Source organism: Schistocerca cancellata, chromosome 6, assembly GCF_023864275.1.
Source record: "Schistocerca cancellata isolate TAMUIC-IGC-003103 chromosome 6, iqSchCanc2.1, whole genome shotgun sequence".
In the NCBI taxonomy this organism is placed as follows: Eukaryota; Metazoa; Arthropoda; class Insecta; order Orthoptera; family Acrididae; genus Schistocerca; species Schistocerca cancellata.
The window spans coordinates 542,028,055-542,052,795 of NC_064631.1; the positions used below are offsets into that span (position 1 = coordinate 542,028,055).

Consider the following 24,741-nt stretch of genomic DNA (forward strand, 5'->3'; position numbering starts at 1 on the left):
ATGAGGTAGCATTAACTCTGTCCCTCTGTTTTTTGACAAGGGAGAGAGCAGGATGCCATACAGAATTTAAACAAAAACCATCATCTCTATAAGACTATGTGCTAATTTAATTTCAACTGCTTCCTTCATAACACTATCTCAATAGCTGGAAGTGCATGCAAAAATCTCCTTGTTATATTCCACAGGATTACTGGTGTCAACACAATATTCTGCAATGGTGGGTTTGCTTAGCTGTTGGAAGCATGTGTTACGCTTGTGCTCAGTACATGTGTCCTCCCCTGTCCTTGTAGTCTAGAGCATAAGAATTTTGAATACGTATAACTTTTCAAATATAAAGTTGATTGGAAAAAGTAAAATAGTTGTTGAAAAGACAAGACTGAGGACTTTCAAATGAGCTAAATCGATTTCAAACAAACAAGTTTTTGCTCATCAAAAATTTCACTTTCACTTAGTTTGTATATATAGTAAATTAATGGTATTTCCATGTGAACTAACTGCAGCATTGTGGCAAGTTAATGGAAAATTATACAATAAATGATAAAGATTTATAAATTCCTGCCTGAATAAAAATTGGATGTTTTGTGAAACTATTGTATGCTTATTACTAATGACATGATATCAGAAATGGAAAAATATAATACTGATGTCAGGAGTGACATAAGATCAAGTGTGATTGTTCCACTTTTTTCTGCTACTACTAAAATCCAGAACCTCGCCTTTTGTGGGCAATACTCTTACTGACTAAGTTACCACAGCAATATGTTCATTCTGAAAACAATGTCCAAGCCATTTCTCCACATATCCTTCCATGCTGGAGTGCTTGCCCAGTAAGGTACACAGGAGAGATCTGTGAGGTTTGGAAGGCAGGACAAAGGTACTGACTGAAGTAAAGATGTGAGGGTGGGTAATGAATTGTGCCTAAATAGTTCAGTTGGTAACAGTATTGTCCTCCAAAGGAGAAATTCCAGGTTCGGGTGATGGTCCAGCATATATTTCTGATCTGCCAAATAGTTCCCATCACCATTCTGGGAAGTACACAACATGCCAAACAGCACTACGTAGTCTTTTTTTTTTTTTTTAACAAACAGTATTTGATTGACACATGTTGTTCCATTTTCACTACACAATAGACACTGTACACTGTGAAACATGAAACATTCACTCCTCTTGACAAATATAAATGAAGCCAAGACAAGCACATGGAAGTGGGACTTCTCATGTCTGGAGTCTTTGGGATCTAACAAGGGAATTTCCATAGGTGCTGTAAATCCAAATTTCATGAGGAGTTGGCCAATCTCCTTATTATTTTGTTATGTGTTTATTTTGGTTGAAATAGAGTAGATTGGGGAATTCTATTTTAAATCAACACATTTTAGTTCATACTCTAAACACCATATAATGTGTTTACAACAGCAGGGTTTTTCATAATGCTTAATACCAGAATTATAAGGCTATAAAGGATAATAACTGTTGTATAATGGGCATGTCACAAAATAACACACACTTTAACTACTAGTATTATAGTTAGAAATAAGAGAGCTTGGAGCAGTAAACTGGCTGAAGCACTGACTAGCAATATCACATCTAGTGCAGTCAGCATATGATAACATGCAGGAACAGATACTATGATACTGAAGCAAAGACATGGAACATCTGTATCTGCTGCAGATATTGTTGTGAGCCAATAAACTTGGTTCTGCATATTTTGTAAGACAAATGACACTGGATGCTGTCTGATGGTATAGCACAACCACTTACCTCCAGATCGACAAGCTCTCGTGGGTTGGGTGCCTTTGGGTTGTCCTCTACATCAGGAATTGGTACTTCATCCTTGATGATCTCAGCCTCAAAAAATCGTAGCTTGCGTTCAAGCTCATCACATAGTCGAACTTCATTAACAAACTTGCGTAACATGGCATTCACATTATGATTTAGCTACAGGTAAGGAAAAAGTAAAAATTCAATGGGTTAGTGCATTCTGAATGATTGATGTAAATGAGCATAATAATACATGTTTACAGATACTCTCAAATACATAAACCTACACTAGCAGAAAGCTAAAAACTAATGTTATAAGATGTGAAAGGCAGTGACAGACAACACTAACAGCAAGGTGCTGTGAGCAAAGAAGAAAGCATGCAGTGGTGTTGTATTCTCCAACCCAAAGACAGGTACCATACAGCTATCCATGTTACTCCTTCCTTCATGTGCCAGGCTCTTCACCTCTTCATAACTATTGCAATCTACATCCATTTGAACTTGTTTACTATAGTACTGTAGTCTCCCTCTATTATTTGTACCCCCACAGTTCCATTACCAAACTGACCTTCCTTAAGATCTCACTCGAAATGTGTTACTCATATATCAACCAACCCCGTCTTTTATTCAAGTTGTGCATTTTATCTCCCATATTAAATTCAGGACCTTATCATTAGTCATCTGATCTACACATATGATCTTCAGCATTCTTCTATAGCTCAATGCATCAAAAGCTTCTACACTCATCTTGCCTTAACCATTCATCATCCATACACTGAGGTGACAAAAGTCATGCAATAGCGATAAACACATACACAGATGGCGGTAGTATTGCACACACAGGGTCTAAAAGAGTAGTGTATTGGCAGAGCTGTCATTTGTACTCAGCTGATTCATGTGAAAAAGTTTCCGAAGTGATTGTGGCCTCACAACAAGAATTAACAGACTTTGAACACAGAATGGTAGTTGGGGCTAGATGCATCGGACATTCCAGTTTGGAAATCATCAGGGAATTCCAATATCCACAGTGTCAAGAGTATGCCAAGAATGCCAAATTTCAGGTATTACCTCATACCATGGACAACGTAGTGGCCGACATCCTTCACTTAATGACCGAAAGCAGCAGCATGTGCATAGCGTTGTGTTGCGAAATCCACTATTAAGGGATGAAATACAGCATTAAATACAAAGTTGTAAGCAAGATACTGGTGCAATTGGGTATTCAAACAGTGGTAGGCTGGCAATGGTCAGTACACAGGCTAATTACACATGGAAACAGCCTCTAGTCGGCATGCACGTGACCGAGGTACTGTATAGCAGTTCATGACTGTGACACAAGTGCCTCGTGAGTTTCCCATATATGGTAATGTACACTCCTCATTGGCAATGTGCATCAGAGGGAATGTTCCAGAAACTTGATGAGCATTATAAAAAGGGGACCTGCCAGAACCCAAGGAAGAGCACAGTTGGTAGTCATCTGGGACGCTACCCCTGTGCCGGGCATCGCCGGGCTGAGGATTTAGAACAATTAGAGTCACGTCAGGCTCAAGATGATACTGAGAAGATAGTCTCAGGACTGCAAGATAGAAGGTAGCTCATAGTTAAAGTTACATGAAGCCATATATCGTAACATTGTGCATTGAATAGAAGAGGCTAATGTCAGTAACACCAGAAGTGAACTTCCAATGAACTTTATCAGCATGAGTTTGATTAGACCTGAGTTTCTTTGTGCTGTACACCAAGTTCTGTGTCCCTAAACATCCTCTTTATCTTGTAGATTCTTTACAGGGGGAGTTCCACAAACTGCCTACACAAAATTCGCCAATCAATTACATTGATCGAGGAAAGCCCTCATAATTCCAATGTGTCCTTCTCACTCCCTCTCAGGACACTATAGTTGTCACTCCTAGCAGACAAGCAACACTGCATGAAATAACCACAGAAATCAGTGCGAGATGTACAAATAACATACCCATTAGAACAGAGTGGCAAAATTTGGTGTTAATGGGCAATGGGTGCAGGTGACCAACACAAGTGCCTTTGCTAACAGCACTACAATACCTGCAGCACCATTTGTGGGTCTGTAACTATATCGGTTAGACCCTAGTTGACTGAAAAACTGTGACCAGGTCAAATGAGTAATGATTTCAGTTGGTAAGAGCTGGCAGTAAGGTTGGAGTGTGGTTCAGACCCTATGAAGCTTGGACCCAAGTTGTGAACAATGCACTGTGCAAGCTGGTGGTGGCTCCATAATGATGTGGGCTACTGGGTTCTCAGGCCCAACTGAACTGATCATTGACTGGAAATAGTTATGCATGGCTGCTTGGAGACCATTTGCAGCCATTCATTGACATCATATTCCCATATAACGATGGAGTTTTTATGGATGGAATGCACTATGTCACCAGGCCACATTTGTTTGTGATTGGTTTGAAGAACATTCTCGACAGCTTGTGCAAATGATTTGGCCACCCAGATCACCCAAAATGAATCCCATTGAACATTTATGGGACATAATCGAGAGGTCAGTTCATGCACAGAGTCCTGCATTGGCAACACTTTGACAATTCTGGGCAGCAGTAGAGGCAGCATGGCTCAATATTTCTGCAGGAGGCTTCCAGTGACTTGTTGAGTCCATACCTCATCAAGATGCTGCACTATGTTGAGCAAAATGAGGTCTGACATTATACTAGGACGTACCGCACGACTTTTGTCACCTCAGTGTATTTCACTTCTGTATAAGACTAAATTCCAGACAAATCTCTTCAGGAATAATTCCTAATATTTAAATTTATATTCAGTTTTTAACAAATTTATCTTTTTCAGCAAAGTTTTTATTGGTGTTGTAAATTTGTATTTTATATCCTTTCTACTTACCACATCATCAATTATTTTGCTACTCCAATAACATAACTCATTTCTTGCTTTTAATGTGACATTTCTTCATTTAATTCCCTGATTTATATGATTGAATTTGACTACATTATGTTATTTTTCCTTTAGTTTTGTTTACACTGAACTTATGACTTCTTTTCAAGACACTATCCATTTCATTCAAATTCTTGTTTCAAGTCCTTTGCCATATCTGACATAATTACGATGTTATCAGCAAACCTCAAAGTTTTTATCCTTAACTTTGAAATAGAAGTCACTTTCCAGATTTCTCCTTGTTTCCTTCACAGTTTGCTTAGAGTACAGACTGAATAACATTGGGAACAGGCTACAACCTTGCCTCACTCTCTTCTCAATTCCTGCTTCCCTTTCATGTCTTTTGACTCTTATAACAACATTCTGGTTTCTGTACAAGTTGTAGATAACCTTTTTCTCCCTGTATATTACCCCTGGTACCTTCAGAATATCAAAAAGTGGTATCCAGTCTATATTATCAAAATTTTCTCTACATCTACAAATGCTGTAAACATAGGTTTGCCTTTCTTCAGTCTATCTTCTAAGGTAGCACTGATTTAGAAAGCATCATTTTTGTGAAACACAACAAGCTCTTTATTCACATGAAGTAATGAGAGATATCGATAGAGGATCTCAAGTTGATTTCATATTCCAGATTTCTAGAATGCTTTTGAGATCATTTCTCACAAGTGACCTGTAATTAAGTTGCATGCCTATGGAGCATCATCCCAGTTGTGATTTCCTGTCAGAAATGTTGCAATTTGTAGTAACTGATGAAAAGTCATCAAGCAAAGCAGAAGTGATACCTGGTGTTCCCCAAGAAAGTGTTATGGGCTCTGTACTATTTCTAGTCCTTATAAACTATTTAGGAGACAATATGAGGAGCCCTCTTAGACTGGTTCCAGATGATGCTATCATTTACCATATAGTGAAGTCATCAGAAGATTAAAACAAATTATAAAATGATTTAAACAATATTTCTCTACTGTGCAAAAAGGCACAACAGGCTTTAAATAGTGAAAAGTGTGTGGCTATCCACATATGTAAATTTCATTTATAAAGTAAATAACACATAGCTAAAGGCAGTCAATTCAACTAAATACTTACGGATAACAATTACAAATAACTTAAATTGCCACAACCACATAAATAACACTTTGGGAATTTACAAATAAAACACTTATAATATGCAACAGTTCCACTAAAAAGATGTCTACACTACAGTTATCTGTATTCTGAAAAGGAAAGTTGCTACTCATCATATAGCAGAGATGGTGAGTCACAGATAGGCACAACAAAAAGACTGTCACAAATAAAGCTTTCGGATTAGTAAGGCCTTCGTCAACAACAGACACACACACACACACACACACACAACTGCAGTCTCAGGCGTGAGAGAGAGAGAGAGAGAGAGAGAGAGAGAGCTTTATTTGTGACAGTCTTCTTGTTGTGTCTATCAGCAACTCAGCATCTCTGCTATACGGTGAGTATCAACTTTCCTTTTGATAATAGTGTTACATTCCATTCTGGATTTTCCATTGTTTGTCATCTCTGTTCTTCTAGATTACTGCTGAACAGTAAGGGATTCTTATCAGATAGGGTTGACAGAGGACATTAAAAAAGTTCAAAGAAGGACAGCTCATTTTCTATTATCACAAAACAAGAGAGAGTGTCATGGATATGATACATGAGTTGGGGTGGCAGTCATAAAAGCAAAGGTGTTTCTTGTCACAGTGAAATTTTTTCACAAAATTTCAATTGCCAATTTTCCCCTTCCAAATGTGAAAATATTTTGTCGACGTCCACCTAATTAGGGAGAAACGATCATTGTAATGAAATAAGAGAAATCAGAGCTCCCACAGAAATATGTTAGTGTTCCTTTTTCCCAAGCGCTCTTTGAGAGTGGAATGGTGGAGAAACAGTCTGAAGCTGTTTTGATAAACCATCTACCATGCACAGAAAGTGGATGTCAGATAAGTTGTAAGGACGATGTCACCTCATGAGTTACTTTATTTCATTATAATTCAAACTAATCATTTTCAAAGTTGGTTGCTATCAGTTTTTCCATTCTTCTGTAAATAATTCAGATTCAGTATTTTGCTTCATTAGTTATTAAATTGATGGTTCTGTACTATTTTTACCTGTTAGTACCTTAACTGAGGATGATTATCCCAAAAAAAGGTCGCACTGGTCAATAAATATGTACAAGTTTCAAATAATTTTAACTGATTTTAGGCATCCAAAATAAGAGTTAAATGAGTTCACAATGGCTTTTGGCTTGTGCTTAGCTTTTGAGGACCAAAATATCATGATTTCATCTCAGAGTAGCCTTTGCTCTCTAGTCCTCAATTACTTGCTGGATATATTCCAACTTCTGTCTTCGCCTGCAGTTTCTGCCTTCTACAGCTTCCTCTAGTACCATAGACGTTATTTCCTGATGTCTTAACAAATGAAAAGTGTCATGCATGAAAGCTGAGCATCAAATTCTGCGTGAAAATAGTTCCTAAATTTTAAGATTCACTCACCCTGCTAAGCTTTTATTGTGAAGTCAGGTTAAGGTACTTTTGAATGGTAAATCATGCAAATTGGTCCAAATATTCAAATATAAAGGCAATTTCGTTAGGTACCTACTTACCTAGGTAGTTAGCTCTATTTATTAATTTATTTATTCAAGTAGATAATTTACAGTGTTTGAGTTATTTTCTTGTGTTTACGGTAATCATACGAGGAGGTACCCCATCCTCCCTCCCCCCCCCCCCCAAAAAAAAGAAAAAAAAAGCGGAATAACGTTGCCTGGGGCGGACCTTGAGTAATACGCACTTCTGTCGCAAGTCGTGTATAGCGCAGCTCACTGCCAGTGAAGTGCTGCCTGTATTGTCGACCTGGCTTATAGTGATGGGGAGCTCGTGAATGAGTCGTTCAAATGAACGCTTCACTCCAGTGAAGTGTGAACTAACCACTCAATTTCAATGAACTGGCACTTCAAACTCTTCACAGATAGCACACTCCACACTTTTGTCTAGTTCACTCACTCTCTTCCACTCTCCCTTTTCCACTACTTCGGCGCTACGTCACTCATTCTCCCTTCACTTCAGTCCTCCCTCTACTGCCTGTCGACAAATCGCGCGGTGAACTACACTTAGAGCAACAGTTGCACTTTGCTTTCCCATCACCTACACCGGCGAAGAAACCCCAAATTTCACTACTTTAAGGCGATCGTGAGTTGCTAGCCATTATATAAGCGTGAACAGAAACAAAAACTGCTTTCCGAATAAAATAATGAGGGATTTTACCTGAAATCGTACCAATGACTACAGGTGACAGTATACGTTTTGAATTTAGAGGGTTATTATTCTCAACAAAAATAAAATATACAGGAAAACTTCTGAATAATTACGTAACGTAGGTATATAGACTTTGTGACAGTGGTAAACATACTCATTCCATTTTGGATTAAATTTTAAAAGGAACATAAAATTGGACTGCATTTCGTTGGTAGCCCTAGTTTTCCAGTCCATGAATAAAACAAATAAGGTTTCACTTGGCAGATGAAGACTTTTTTTGGCGCTTCATGAGAAAATGTCGAGCAAGATTAAACGTAATACCTTCTTTATATGTGACATGCTTCTCTGTTTATCTTTCCTTTGTCCCCTTCGACCATGCTCTATTTAAGTTAACTCACGTCAGACGCTGTAAGACGCAAAATGTTGCGTGCACGTTACTGCATAGTTCGGCCATCTGTTGGTAAAATTATGAAGTATTACGAAGCTTTATTGTACGAGCGAGGCGAAGCGAGCGTAGCCGCGGCTGAGCGGCGAACTGGGCAACTTCGCTAGGCTTCCGTACTTCATGAATGAACTACTTCATTTGAACGCTTCACGGCAAAGAGTGAAATGAATGAAGTAGTTCATGGGAATGAACGAGTTCGACCCATCTCTACTGGCTTATTCTCTTCATCTGCGGCAATTGTTCTCACTTAACGCTGTTTTGTTCTTGTTTCCTTTTTTATGATGCCAAGTTTAAATGAACAACTTGCAACTGTGAAATTTTGTTTTCTTCTCGGTAAAAATGCTGCTGAGACTGTTTTAATGTTGGAAACAAATTACCAAGATTTCGCTATGGGATAAACCTGAGTGTACTGTATGGGTGGTTTGCTCGATTTAAAAATGGCGACGTGTTGATTGATGCCAAACTTCGTTCTGGACGTCCATCAACTGTCCGAATTGACGAAAATATTGAAAAAATTCCAAAGCTTGTGGTCACAGATCGTCGACAGGCAATTGATCAACTGTCAGAGATTAGTGGGTTATCTGGGAGCTCAGTTCAGCGAATTTTAACGGAAGATTGTGAATGAAATGGGTTGCTGACAAGTTTGTTTCTCAGGTTCTGACTGACATTCAAAAGGAACGTCGACCTAAAAGATGTCATGCTTCGAAACAACAGCTTGAAACTGATCCAGATCTTTGACATCTTTTAGGTCGACGTTCCTTTTGAATGTCAGTCAAAATTAAACTTATAAACACATTTCAAAGGCTCACAACTAGAGATGGGCAAACTGAAACACGTAACTCTTTCGAAACAAATGAAACAGTACAATGTTATGTTTCGATACGCTGTTTCGAAACAGTGAAACAGTTTGTGTTTTGTAATCTAATAAACCTACACATTTCATTATCTTGAATGTCTACTGTATAAGTAGTCCATATAAACACAAATGAGGTGCGAGAGCGCTAATCATATCGCAGAAAGTATGAAACTATCACTTAGGCGTCTTGGCAGTTTCGTATTTCCTGCAGCAAATGTACTGCTTTAGTGTCGTGTGACTTTCATACTTTTTAATTGGCTGAGGACAGCCATAGCTGAAGACAGAACCACCACAAACGGAACTGGAGATTGGAGCAAACTGCAGAAACAACGGATATGCAACTGGGATTCCCACATTCCATTATTATGGGTAGTATACCCATCCTGCTAATTTCCTTGCACACAAAGGGAATCATTGTAGATAATAGGCACAGTGACTACAGACTCACAAATAACGCCAAATAATTCGAATAAATAACAAAATATAACAGAAAAAAATTTTGTCTTGCAAGGTGTTTCGAACCGTTACTATAAATTCACCATGTTTCCCAGCCCTTCCCGTTCACCATTACACAATCAGTGATATGTCAAACAGATTGCTTGCTATTACACCCATCAAATGTATGTATATGTCTCATAACTGTCACTCTACGCCTTTTTTTATTCAAAATGTTGTAGGCTTACTTGCGTTTCTTAATATGATTACTGTACATGAACAGAGAAGCGTATGTTATAAAAAAAGTGTAATTTAACTGAATGATTTTCACACATTTATTATTTTGAATGTGAATAATATGCGTTGTTTTATTGTTTGGTTAGTGTTTATAAAGCAGATGTTACGCCATTTCGGAATAGGAGAGTCGCCTAGAAACGAAGCTTTATTTTCGGATATTTTAAGCTTCATGCTATTGCTTGTCAAAAAGATTTCGACACTCTTGAAAGTGTTTCACGAAGTGGTGTGTGTTGTGTTTCAGTACCTGTGCCAAGCCCGAATCTCGTCCGACACAGAGCGGAATGAAACATCACTGTTTCGATACATTTAGTCAGTTCTAAGCACAGGTGGACTGAAACAGCCTTATTCTGAAACAACGATACAGTTTCTGTGTCTGGCTCGAGATCGAATCTGGCCTGGTTATCAGAGACCGGGGCGGAGTGAAACAACAGTTTCGAAACAGTGAACCACAGCCGTTCCGAAACACTGAAACAGTTCCACGTATCGATACACTGTATCGAAACATAGAAACAGTGGCCAAGTCTACTCACAACCCTTCAACAATTCGCCCTAGACATCATGGAGCCCAACGCTGATAAGATCGGCGAGCAGGAGCAAAGTTCGTGTGTTTGTTCACGGGTGGTAGCTCCAAGCCTTTGAATGAAATCCGTCTGCAACTTTTCCAGAGAGATTTATCGAAAAACTGTAACTTCATTTTGGCAAGTGAGCGTCCCTCCTACATATGTAAGAAGGGATGACAAGCATGCTGTTCCTGCATGAAGGCATCTATAATGTGCTCAGTTACTTCCTTGATTCAACGCAAATCAGCGATGAGATTAATATAGTTGAGGAGCAAATCGATTTAGATCCCTTGTTGGAAAAAAACAGCTGGTAGGCAATGTTTCCTTCCAGGACCATTTTCCCCAAAATCCAGAAAAACGTCAAAAGATAAATTTAAGTGAATGCAAACACAGACTAATTGGTTAAATAATGTTTGTAAAAAATTTCTCTATCATCAATTTTGTATTGTAATTGAGGTGTTTTACCACTTTCAAAATCTTTCATTTGGTAGGCACTTCTCTTTAATCCCGTTTAATAACATCTTGGACTAGCACGGTAATAAACATTAATACATAGAGCTATCAGGGTGGGTAGGTACATAACTAAATTGTCCTTAAATTTGAAATTTTTAATGTTTGGGCGACTTTGGATGATTCGAGGTCAAAAATAATTTGACTTCACAAAAACGTCTTACCTGCAATTTATCGTTACGAATACATTCACGTTTTTACTTGTATTTTTGCGCAGGTGTGAAAGAATTTTAAACTCTCATGCATGACAGTTTTCATTTGGAGTAGCCGCTTTTGAGTTACAGGCGTTGGAGCACGAGCATAGCTGTTTTTCGCCAGTTTCGTTAAAACTATTTCCATTGAGTGTCGCTAAACGGCTGAACCGATTTTAACTTTTGAGGAAGTCATTGTAGGCATAAGCGAAATTTTATGCTTTTTCATTTTTTTCGAATTTTTTGTGGAATGTATCGTTTTCGAATTACAAGCAAAAAACTAAAAAATGCCCAAAAATTGCCTGGTTTTTTGGTCCTCAAAAGCGTAGCACAAGCCATAAATAGTCACAAACTCTTTTAACTTCTATTTGGGACGCATAACGTCGATTAAAATTATGTCCAGCCTGTGCATATTTATTGGCCGGCAAAAGTAGTTTGCCTAAGCTACCTGACTTCTTCAGAATTTTAATTATTACATTTCTCGTGAAGTCAGAGTGTATTTTGCCTAATTCATATATTTGCATACCAGACTGAACAGTGTCGTAGCTGGCTCACACAAGGATCTCAATTATTTACTCCAGAAGGTTTGTTTCAACTTAACCCTATCAGAGCCCTGTCAAATTCTGCTCACAGTGTTACATCCCCATCACATCTCCATCTAGTTCCTCGTGTTTTTCTATTTTCATTTGTTTCCCTTTCATAGCCCTTCTATATATTCCGTCCATCATTTCAGACTTCCTTTCTTTCTTTAACACTGGATTGTCATCTGAGTTATTCATATTCGTACAGACACTTCTCTTTTCTCTTAACACAACTCACGAAGTGACTTTTCTGTCATGTATACCACGAGGTGGGGTCTCTGGGACCCTTATGTATAAACTGATATTCAAGGCAAAAATAAATTAAAATTTTTAATTCATGCTATGTAACATTTATTTTTACAATTAGTGAAGTGTCTGTTTAAATGTTTCTAGTTCATTTATTGCACTAAACAAAGCCTGCAGCATTTTACTATTTTACATTCAAAAACACATAATTTTGTATGGTTCTTTTAATGGTACACATAAATAGACTGTTGGAGTACTAAATTTTACATTCTGAAAAATTATACAATCTCTGCAGCAAATAAATTTCCAGATAAAACTAAATTCCATGGTTTAAATTTGCGCATAAAAAATTCCACCCGACAGGTACAAAAAGAAAGTCTGTCAAATTAGCCGGCCGTGGTGGGAGAACGGTTCAAGGAGCTTCAGTCTGGAACCGCGCGACAGCTACGGTCGCAGGTTCGAATCCTGCCTCAGGCATGGATGTGTATGATGTCTTCAGGTTAGTTAGGTTTAAGTAGTTCTAAGTTGTAGGGGACTGATGACCTCAGATGTTAAGACCCATAGTGCTCAGAGCCATTTGAACCATTTTTCTGTCAAATTGACATTCATTGCGGGGAACTACATTTTTGTCACCACTCGGAGTACATTCGATTTTAACAGACACTTTAAGTATTTCATTGAAGAAACAGACAGATCCCCATCACAATTTTCATTAAGTTCTTCCTCTGAATGATACCCTCATTCTATAGCAGAACTGTGGTCACTGGCTAATTGTAAAATCGTCGTCTTTTTCGTTTATTTCTTGATCTATATCACTGACTCCTTCCTCCATAGACCGACTAACAATTCCATCAAAATCGGGAAAATTAAAAATGACACATTTGTGCCAACACATTTTGATTTGTACGGTGCCGTACTGAAGGAAACAGATAGGTAGTTCACGAGGCGCGATCTAGGAGACTCCAACACCTATCAGTAACACGTGTCAACAGTAACACAGAAGGCGATAACGCAACCGACAACAAAACATCGTAGGCTTGGAAGTTTAAGGAGGGCAGGGGGAGTGTAGCAGCATTCCACCACAACTGGCCTTCGCGCAGTCTGTGAGACCACACCTCGTGAGTTAAGGAATATAGCCATCTTCATCCGAAATCTAATCGACAATATCAGATGATGTGTGTGGGAAAGAACCCACCAGAGAGTGTAAAGCTGACTGCTCTGTGTCCGATGACATTGTAATTCTGTCAGAGACAGCAAAGGACTTGGAAGAGCAGTTGAACGGAATGGACAGTGTCTTGAAAGGAGGATATAAGATGAACATCAACAAAAGCAAAACGAGGATAATGGAATGTAGTCGAATTAAGTCGAGTGATACTGAGGGAATTAGATTAGGAAATGAGACACTTAAAGTAGTAAAGGAGTTTTGCTATTTGGGGAGCAAAATAACTGATGATGGTCGAAGTAAAGAGGACATAAAATGTAGACTTTCAATGGCAAGGAGAGCGTTTCTGAAGAAGAGAAATTTTTTAACATCGAATATAGGTGTAAGTGTCAGGAAGTCGTTTCTGAAAGTATTTGTATGGAGTGTAGCCATGTATGGAAGTGAAACATGGACGATAAATAGTTTAGACAGAAAGAGAATAGAAGCTTTCGAAATGTGGTGCTACAGAAGAATGCTGAAGATTAGATGGGTAGATCACATAACTAATGAGGAGGTATTGAATATAATTGAGGAGAAGAGAAATTTGAGGCACAACTTGACCAGAAGAAGGGACCGGTTGGTAGGACATGTTCTTAGGCATCAAGGGATCACCAGTTTAGTATTGGAAGGCAGCGTGGAGGGTAAAAATCGTAGAGGGAGACTAAGAGACGAATACACTAAGCAGATTCAGAAGGCTGTAGGTTGCAGTAGGTACTGGGAGATGAAGAAGCTTGCACAGGATAGAGTAGCATGGAGAGCTGCATCAAACCAGTCTCAGGACTGAACACCACAACAACAACAACAGTTGGAATACGGTTCGTAACCAGCTCGACAACAATGGTTCGAAGAAACTAGTAAAGGAAGTTGGCATGACTCGCAAATGCGGCTTTTCATCCGCTGCACAGAAGCGTCCTCATTATTACGGATAGGAGAACGACTGAAGGCCGCGGTTCCGTAATCGAGTGTCTGCTCTTAAGAGCAATTTCTAAAGACACTATGGTAATTGCAAAAGTATTGTCTCACTGCGATTAACCACGTAGTTCTGCAAGCGGCTAAACGAAAGGTTTTGCGGAATCACGGGAAATCACTTCTAGAAGTGTACGGACATACTGTAACAAATAAGAACTCTGTTGTGCTCCCTTGCGGCGTCTGTCACCCATTGTCACCTTCACTGGTGCCGGCGCAGCGGGAAATTAAAGTTCAGATTTAATACGCGTGTACTATTTTAAATCCCCGGTGGCGAGTTGTTCCAGAGAATTCAAAAACAATGCCCTGGAAGGTGCCGGGACACCGTTCCGGCCGAATTAGCCGTGCTGGGAGCACCACAAATTGCCAGCATGGCGACCAGCCGAGCGGGGTGGCGCAATGGTTAGCACACTGGACTCGCGTTCGGGAGGACGGCACTTCTAACCCGCGTCCGGCCATCCAGATTTAAGTTTTCCGTGATTTCCCTAAATAACGTCAGGCAATGCCGGGATGGTTCCTTTGAAAGGACCCGGCCGACTTCTTTCCCCATCCTTCCCCTTCTCCACTTACGAAGGCACATACGATGTCTGAAAAAATACCATCAGCGCTGCCTGAGAAGGATCCTAAGGGTGAAATGACAAGATAGGCGCACTGACATTGGTGTTCTGGAAAAAGCATACCTTAGTACATTGAAGCCGTGATCATCAAGCATCAACTCCATTGGACAGCCTACATTGTTCGTATGCCTGAATCCCGTCTACCAAAACCAGTTATGTATTGCCAGTTAAAGAAAACTAGGGATACCACCGAAATGATAAGAAGATTTACTAAAGGAAATCACGAAAAGATGTCAAGTTGAAATTGATAACTGGGAAACTACCGCACTTAACCGTCCAGTATGGTGACGCTATGTTGTGGAAGGTATTCAGCGCTTCGAGCAACTGAGGCGGAAAGCAGACACTAGCAAGCACTAGCAACATCATACTCGTCAGCAAGTGACCCTGATGCCAAACCTCACAGAGTCTAGGGGAGTAGCAGTGTGGCTTAGCGCGGTAGATTTCACTGCCGTGTATTTCAGATTATCGTATCTATGTTACGCTTAACAATTCAGAGCAAAATACCCAATAAATCCGCATGGTGTCAAAAGTTAGGCTGTCCTCGTGCTCTTGCGCTCTTACACAGCAGCTGGCATTGTTTACCAAGCGTTTTAGTGTGTTTGCGTTCAGCTCAGCAAATCCTTTCACCACGCAGTGTTCGGTAATTTTGTCAATTTAATCTGGCAACTCCATTCCCAGCCGGATGAGAGCGACTGTGGCTGCCAGAAGTTGCAGCTCTGTTTAGTAGATTTCGCACCCTTCGTACCCCAAATCACCCATGAATATAGTCACGTCTTCTTCCTGCTCTACTGTATATTTACAATAAGTGTTTGACATCGTTCCTGGTACTGCAATTTTAATGGCCGATGGCGCATCGCCTGGAACAAGATGAAGTAAGTTTCAATAAAAATGTGTTAACCGTTTCTAAAAGCACTGATCTATGCTTCGTTGACTGGCTCCATCTGCGCCATGATAACACATTCTTGCAGGTGACAGAAGTTTGAAAATTACACTACTGGCCATTAAAATTGCTACACCAAGAAGAAATGCAGATGATAAACGGGTATTCATTGGACAAATACGAGTATATTATACTAGAACTGACATGTGATTACATTTTCACGCATTTTGGGTGCATAGATCCTGAGAAATCAGTACCCAGAACAACCACCTCTGGCTGTAATAACAGCCTTGATACGCCTGGCCATTGAGTCAAACAGAACTTGGATGGCTTGTACAGGTACAGCTGCCCATGCAGCTTCAACACGATACCACAGTTCATCAACAGTAGTGACTGGCGTATAGTGACGAGCCAGTTGCTCGGCCACCATTGACGTTTTCAACTAGTGAGAGATCTGGAGAATGTGCTGGCCAGGGCAGCAGTCGAACGTTTTCTGTATCCAGAATGGCCCGTACAGGACCTGCAACATGCGGTCGTGCATTATCCTGCTGAAATGTAGGGTTTCGCAGGGATCGAATGAAGGGTAGAGCCACGGGTCGTAACACATCTGAGATGTAACGTCCACTGTTCAAAGTGCCGTCAATGCGAACAAGAGGTGACCGAGACGTGTAACCAATGGCACCCCATACCATCACGCCGGGTGATACGCCAGTATGGCGGTGATGAATACACGCTTCCAATGTGGGTCCACCGCGATGTCGCCAAACACGGATGCGACCATCATGATGCTGTGAACAGAACCTGGATTCATCCGAAAAAATGACGTTTAGCCATTCGTGCACCCAGGTTCGTCGTTGAGTACACCATCGCTGGTGCTCCCGTCTGTGATGCAGCGTCAAGGGTACCCGCAGCCATGGTCTCAGAGTTGATAGTTCATTCTGCTGCAAACGTCGTCGAACTGTTCGTGCAGATGGTTGTTGTCTTGTAAACGTTCCCATTTGTTGACTCAGGGATCGAGACGTGGCTGTACGATCCGTTACAGCCATGTGGATAAGATGCCTGTCATCTCGACTGCAAGTGATACGAGACCGTTTGGATCCAGCACGGCGTTCCGTATTACCCTCCTGAACCCACCGATTCCATGTTCTGCTAACAGTCATTGGATCTCGACCAACGCGAGCACCGATGTCGCAATACGATAAACCGCAATCGCGATAGGTTAGAATCCGATCTTTATCGAAGTCGGAAACGTGATGGTACGCATTTCCCCTCCTTACACGAGGCATCACAACAACGTTTCACCAGGCAACGCCGGTCAACTGCTGTTGTGTATGAGAAATCGGTTGGAAACTTTCCTCATGTCAGCACGTTGTAGGTGTCGCCACCGGCGCCAACCTTGTTTGGATGCTCTGTAAAGCTAATCATTTGCATATCACAGCATCTTCTTCCTGTCGGTTAAATTTCGCGTCTGTAGCACGTCATCTTCGTGGTGTAGCAATTTTAATGGGCCGTAGTGTACTTCTCACCTGTGGACGTTCTGTGTATGCGAATTGTGTGGCAGACTGCAGAGTAAGTTCGTTTGCAGACCTTACTGCGACCTGGTAACATTTCCATCGCATTAGCTCAATCGTTCTTACGTCAGCCCACTTAACCCTGGAAGTGTACACCAGGATCATTGTTTGTTACTGTCGATGCGCCACTGCACATAACACAGTCCGCTGCCGCCAATTCAGCATTGAATGACACTTCGTGGAAGACGGACGTTCGAAGTTATGAGAAACCGGTGTTTAATTTTATTGAGTTAATGAAAATTGTGGGATACCTTTGCCCGGCATAGTGAAGCAGCTCGAAATGGTATGGACTCAACAAGTTGTCAGAAGTCCCCTGCAGAAATATTGAACCATACTGCCTCTACAACCGTACACAACTTCGAAAGTTTTGTAGGTGCAGGATTTTGTGCACAAACTAACCTCTCGATTACGCCCCATGGGATCTACATCTACATCTACATTTATACTCCGCAAGCCACCCAAGGGTGTGTGGCGGAGGGCACTTTACGTGCCACTGTCATTACCTCCCTTTCCTGTTCCAGTCGCGTATGGTTCGCGGGAAGAACGACTGTCTGAAAGCCTCTGTGCGCGCTCTAATCTCTCTAATTTTACATTCGTGATCTCCTCGGGAGGTATAAGTAAGGGGAAGCAATATATTCGATACCTCATCCAGAAACGCACCCTCTCGAAACCTGGCGAGCAAGCTACACCGCGATGCAGAGAGCCTCTTGAGTTTGTTAAACATCTCCGTAACGCTATCACGGTTACCAAATAACCCTGTGACGAAACGCGCCGCTCTTCTTTGGATCTTCTCTATCTCCTCCGTCAACCCGATCTGGTACGGATCCCACACTGATGAGCAATACTCAAGTATAGGTCGAACGAGTGTTTTGTAAGCCACCTCCTTTGTTGATGGATGTTGATTCATGTCTGGCGATCTGTGTGGCCAAATAATTCGCACGAATCGCCCAGAACGTTCTTCAAACAGTTGCTGGGGAACATGAAATCCATGAATGGCTGCAAACGGTCTCCCAGTAGCCGAATGATCGGTTCAGTTGGGCGAGAGGACCCAGTCCATTCCAAGTAAACACAGCCCACACCATTATGGAGCCACCGCTCGTTTGGGCAGTGCCTCGTTGATCACTTGGGGCCATGGCTCCGTGGGGTATGCGCCACACTCGAACCCTATAATCAGCTTCTGCCAACTGGAATCGGGATTCATCTGACCAGGCCACGGTTTTCCAGTCGTCTAAGGTCCAACCACGAGCCAAGAAGAGGCGCTGCATGCGACGTCGTGCTGTTTGCAAACGCACTCGTGACGGTCGCCTGCTGCCACAGCCCAAATTTCGCCGCACTTCCCTAACGAATACGTTCGCCGTATGCGCCACATTGATTTCTGCTTTTATTTCACGCAGTGTTGGTTGTCTGTTAGTACTGATAAATCTATGCAGACGCCGCTGCTCTCAGTCGTTAAGTGAAGGCAGCCGGTTACTGCGTTGTCTGTGGTGGAGACAAAGCCTGAAATTTGGCATTCTCGGCACACTCCTGACACTGTGTATCTCGCAATATTAAATTTCCTAACGATTTCCGAAATGGAATGCCCCATGCTTGCAGCTCAAACTGCCACTCCGCATTCAATCTGTTAATTCCCGTCGTGCGGCCATAATCACGTCGTACCCCTTTCCATGTGAGTCACTTGAATATAAATGACAGTTCCAACAGTGCATTGCCCTTTTATACGTTGTGAACGCGATGCTACCGCTATCTGTATTTCTGCATATCGCTATCCTATGACTTCTGTCACTTAAATGTAATTTGATAGAAATGTTTTTTGAACAATCACTGTGACTTTCGAGTACACATTGTTCTGTCGCGGAGCGTGAAGTTTTTTTTTTTAATTCTTTATTTCAACAATAACATGATACATGAAAAACCACCACCTAATACATTAGTGGGCCCTAATTTATACTAATGATTACAATTACTGCCGCGCGGTTAAAGGCGCTACAGTCTGGAACCGCACGACCGCTACGGTCGCAGGTTCGAATCCTGCCTCGGGCATGGATGTGTGTGATGTCCTTAGGTTAGTTAGGTTTAAGTAGTTCTAAGTTCTAGGGGACTTATGACCACAGCAGTTGAGTCCCATAGTGCTCAGAGCCATTTGATTACAATTACTGCAACATTTGTTACTTAGTTACTAGGTATGTTAATTGTTTTACTTCCACTATGGGCATTCTAAGTTCTACCAGTGTTAGTTCTACGAGGGTCACTCCAAAAGATGTGCACACTGTTTTTTTAATCCATCTTTTATTCTACATGTTTGAAAGTTTTACAGTGTGTAGATACATCCTTTAGGAACAATATTTTGATTTCTCCTCATAATTTCCATCCCTCTCAACTGCCTTACGCCATCTTGGAACCAGCGCCTGTATACCCGCACAGTAAAATTCTGAACCAACCTGTTGGAGCCACTGTTTGGCAGCGTGCACAAGGGAGTCAAATGCCTCTGAGCACTATTCGACTTAACTTCTGAGGTCATCAGTCGCCTAGAACTTAGAACTAATTAAACCTAACTAACCTAAGGACATCACACACATCCATGCCCGAGGCAGGATTCGAACCTGCGACCGTAGCAGTTACGCGATTCCAGACTGAAGCGCCTAGAACCGCGCGGCCACAACGGCCGGCAGCACAAGGGAGTCATCATCTTCAAACCTTGTTCCACGAAGAGAGTCTTTCAGTTTCCCAAAGAGATGATAGTCACAAGGAGCCAGGTCATGACTGTAAGGCGGGTGTTTCAGTGTTGTCCATTCGAGTTTTGTGATCGCTTCCATGGTTTTTTGACTGACATATGGCGGTGCATTGTCGTGAAACAGAAGAACATCCTGCTTTTGCTGATGTGGTCCAACACAACTCAGTCGAGCTTGAAGTTTCTTCAGTGTCATCACATATGCATCAGAAGTTGTGGTGGTTCCACTCGGCATGATGTCCACAAGCAAGAGTCCTTCGGAATCGAGTGTGTGCAGTACGAGGCCTGCCGCTGCGAGGACAATCCTCCAAATTGCCGTGCCCGCCTTCATCACGTAACCTGCTTGCCCACCGACTAACTGTACTGCGATCGACAGCAGCATCTCCGTACACCATTTTCAACCTCTTGTGGATGTTTCCCACTGTCTCGTTTTCACAGCACAGGAATTCTATGACAGCACGTTGCTTCTGACGAACGTCAAGTGTAGCAGCCATCTTGAAGACATGCTGTGACGGCACCACTCACGGGAACAGGTTAAACTAAGTTTGAAAACAAGCGGGAAGGATGTATCTACACACTGTAAAACTTTCACACATGCACAATTAAAACTGTATTTTTACAAAAATAGAGTGCATTTCTTTTGGAGTGACCCTCGTACTATTAATCTACTCTACCTGCAGCGTTGCACGCGTGCCAGCGTATTATACGAGTAAACCTTCTTTTTTGAGCGCACCCACCGAGCTAATCCCAGCGGGCATGCCCCTGGCGCCGGGCTGCCCCAAGATGTTTTGAGTCGCTGCAGTTTTATACTAGTGGTGTTATCCTAGCTTATCCTACGTCTTAGCCTAGTTCTAATCCTACTGTCAAATCCGGTGTGTGTCCAATTCGGTCTGAGTGTGGACCCTCCTCTGTGAAGTTCATTTATGTGAAAATGGCAAGTAGGAATGATATTTTACTAACGGAAGGTGCTGTACGGGAAGAATAGTTAGAATACGTGCGTGGCTTTCGCGAAACTGATCAATCTGCCGAATCTTCAAACAACGATGAAGAAAATACAGTAGTACGCGGCAAGAATGGTCACTATTGGGACACAGCTGTTCCTAATGGAACAGGTCTGTCAGCTGCTGATAACATAGCAGTTCACATTTCCTGAATTCGCAAATCATGACTGAACGGATGTATGACTTACTGAGAAGACCTCAAAACACTAGTGTAATATGTGCATTTGGTTAAATGAATAGCATCTTCATCTAATTAAATTGCAAATAAAGTGTTTTAGATCCGGATCACTTTCAAGTTTCTTCACTGAAAAGTTTCCATGTCAGTTTTTATTTAGTTCCGAATTTCGGATGCATTAATACTAATATTGATTGAAAAATCACATGAAAAAGGTGACATAAAATTAGTTTAGTACATGAGAGTCCAATTTCATTATAAAATATTCTATTTTCAGGCAATTTCTCAGCAAATGATAAGGGTTACTGTGACCTTGGTGTACACTTCGCGTGACAGTTTCAGAGATCTTCACTTCTGTACTTGAGTTAAGTATTCGTCTGTCCTCAGCATTGAGGATTGTTTTATGTCCAGTATTATTTTCCGCTGATGATGTCCTGTCATTATCTCATACAGTCATCTAAGCAGGGGTGTCCAACCCTTGCCCCGCTGGCTGCATGCAGTTCAAAGCAAGTATCAGTGCGGCCCAAGAAGTGAGCATCTATTAAACAAACGTTTTTCCTTTATCCATATAATTCCGTTTATGTAGAGTGATGAAAAATTGAATATTTTCATTTTGAATCTCCCACCACTCGATGCTATTCTTTCATTGATCCATCGCGATCTTAAAATTTCCGCCCGTGCTTTACTGTACTTGAACCCGAGAGTCTTGTTCGTATAAACGGTCATTCCGTCAGACGCACTGGTCTGTTGTCTTATGGTATCTCCAGTTGCAGTTACGGAACTACAGATTTGGAGGAGTATAATGAAATTAATTTATGGACATGCAAGGAAATTCTGTGTTATTTCTGTACAATTGTGACCAAGAATTTTTTTCAATGTATTTCTCATCGTTACAAGTAGGTAGCAGTTAGAAATCTTTATGTGATCTGCAATTTCTACCAACGTGTGCTATCTAACAGTACCGTAATTATAACAGTTTAATTTGATATCGTATCCATTGTTACAAATAAGAATCACATTTGAACTTGAACTTCGCTATAATGAGCTTTCATGAAATGTTTTTACTTTCGTGTGCAATTTCTATCGTAGCATGTGGTCGGTACGAAGAGTTGGGTTTTAATTCAACTCAATTTCTTCATTCGACAGTCCACGGACTAGCGTCCTTCACGACTGAATCATCTTCAATTCTAGGATTTTTTCTCAGAAGTTACGATGCTGAGAATGGTGATATATTTTACAGAAGTAAAGTTGCTCAGTCGAGACCAGATGTGAAAACGGTTTTATGGCATAATAATTATTATTTATTTTATGGCCTTCATTGGACCACTCTAGTCAAAAATACAAAGTTGTAAACAAGTTGTTACACAGGGATACAATTTGGCTCAACAATAACTTAATATGATATTTAGGTAATATAATTATTAGAGTCTATTCTTATATGAAAGGTGTTTTGCTCTTCTGTCTGCCCAATATTTCTTCATTCTTTCAGATATTTTCTTTCTTCCTTCATCTGAGATCACTCTTCCTGTACTCCTTTTATTGATCTTCATTTGTAGTCTGGTTTGCGGGTCTTGCAGTAGTCTGGTTTTCTCTATCTTGTTTTTTAGGTCATCTACTGTAATTTGGAGTTCTTTTATATCTTCCTTAATTTCTGTGATCCATTTAATGTCGCTCTTGCTATTCCACAATTTTTGTACTTTTTGTTTACTAATTCTGTTTTCTGGAGTTCTCATGGATGTCCAAAGAATGAGATGCGTTTCTTCCTGATCGTGCTCATGACTGGTTCTATTTTCTTATATACTGTTTCATTTGATGCTATTCTCCAATGTCCATTTATTTTATACTGTTTATTTATAAATGTCCTAATTATTCTTCTTTCTATTTTTAGTATTCTCTCAATTTCTGCTGTATTAGTTGTTTTGAGGATAGTTTCAGCTGCATACGTTATTTCTGGTTGTGTAACTGTTTTATAGTGTTTTAATTTTGCATCTATAGATAGGCTTTTTGTTGTATGTAGTTTTGGTAATGTAATTTTCGTAGTTCAGTTTTTTCATTCTATTCTGCCATGCTGGCTTCTCATTTAGATTGTATGCTATTATTTAGCCTAAATATTTAAATTTATCAACAGTTTTGATTTCCTGTTCTCCTGTTGTAATTTAGTTTGCAAGTGGTGGATCAGTTAGCATAATCTCCGTTTTTTCCAATGATATTCTAAGGCCTACCTTCTCTTCTTGTAGTGATTTCACTTGTTGCCTGGCTTCTTGAACAGTGTTGGCTAGGAGAGCAAGATCATCAGCGAATCCCAAGCAGTTTAAGCTAATATCATCTTTCGCACTTCCAATTCTTATCATCTTTGGATTGTCCTTGTACCATTCTCTCATTATGTATTCCAGTGCAGAGTTGAACAGTAATGGTGATAGGCAGTCACCTTGTCTTAAGGCTGTTTTTATGAGGAATGGTTCCGAAATTTCTCCTCTAAACTTCACTTTTGATTTGGTGTTGGTTAGAGTGAGTTGTATTATTTTAATCAGTTTTGGATGGAGTCCTAGATTTCTTAAAATTTTTAATACTGAAGGTCTGTGGAGACAGTCATATGCTTTCTTAAAATCTACAAATGTTATTGCCAGAGGTTTGTTCCGTTTCTTGTAGTAATTAATTATTATGTAATAATTATTATATAACATATTATCATGTAAAGTATTATTATGTTAAAATTAAGCAAATCAAATCAATAGAAAAATTTGTGCCAAAGCTTGGCGATGGCAACTGGAGAGCTCATTTAGCGATTTTGGTTGATTTGAGTGCTCATTGAGGTGACTTAAAAATGCGTCTTCAAGGTAGAAACCTGCGTATCAGTACAATATTTCAAACAATACACGTGCTCCAAACGAAACTGAAATTATGGCAACCACAAGTACATGCAATTTCTTTTACTTTCAACCCGTTGACCAAACAATCTTGAATACGGGATGAAATACACAGCCATAATTTTCAATTTGATGCTAGAATTTGAAAGTCGATTCCAGGATTTTGGAAAAATAAATCAAAATTTTTGTATTTATGCGACATCTTTTACGAACAATATGGGCACATCGCCAGAAGATTTCAGATGGAGTGCGCAGAGTTGCAGTCTGACATGTATTTTAATTATGTTTCTTTTTGAACTTTTACAAATCATAAATCCCCGATGTTATTCAATCTCTATATTGAGCAAGCAATAAAGGAAATAAAAGAAAAATTCGGAGTAGGTATTAAAATCCATGGAGAAGAAATAAAAACTTTGAGGTTCGCCGATGACATTGTAATACTGTCAGAGACAGCAAAGGACTTGGAAGAGCAGTTGAACGGAATGGACAGTGTCTTGAAAGGAGGATATAAGATGAACAACAACAAAAGCAAAACGAGGATAATGGAATGTAGTCGATACTGAGGGAATTATATTAGGAAATGAGACACTTAAAGTAGTAAAGGAATTTTGGTATTTGGGAAGCAAAATAACTGATGATGGTTGAAGTAAAGAGGATATAAAATG

At 40.4% G+C, this 24,741-nt stretch overlaps 1 protein-coding gene across 3 annotated transcripts in view; it reads right to left on the bottom strand.

The window, feature by feature from the left end:
* Positions 1-24,741, bottom strand: part of LOC126191506 (V-type proton ATPase 116 kDa subunit a 1-like) — a 278,558-nt gene that overhangs the window by 161,489 nt on the left and 92,328 nt on the right. For all 3 annotated transcript variants that reach the window (XM_049932400.1, XM_049932399.1, XM_049932401.1), the window contains exon 3: positions 1,759-1,935. In XM_049932400.1, coding sequence (XP_049788357.1) covers positions 1,759-1,935 — 177 coding nt within the window. The remainder of the gene's footprint in view (positions 1-1,758; positions 1,936-24,741) is intronic.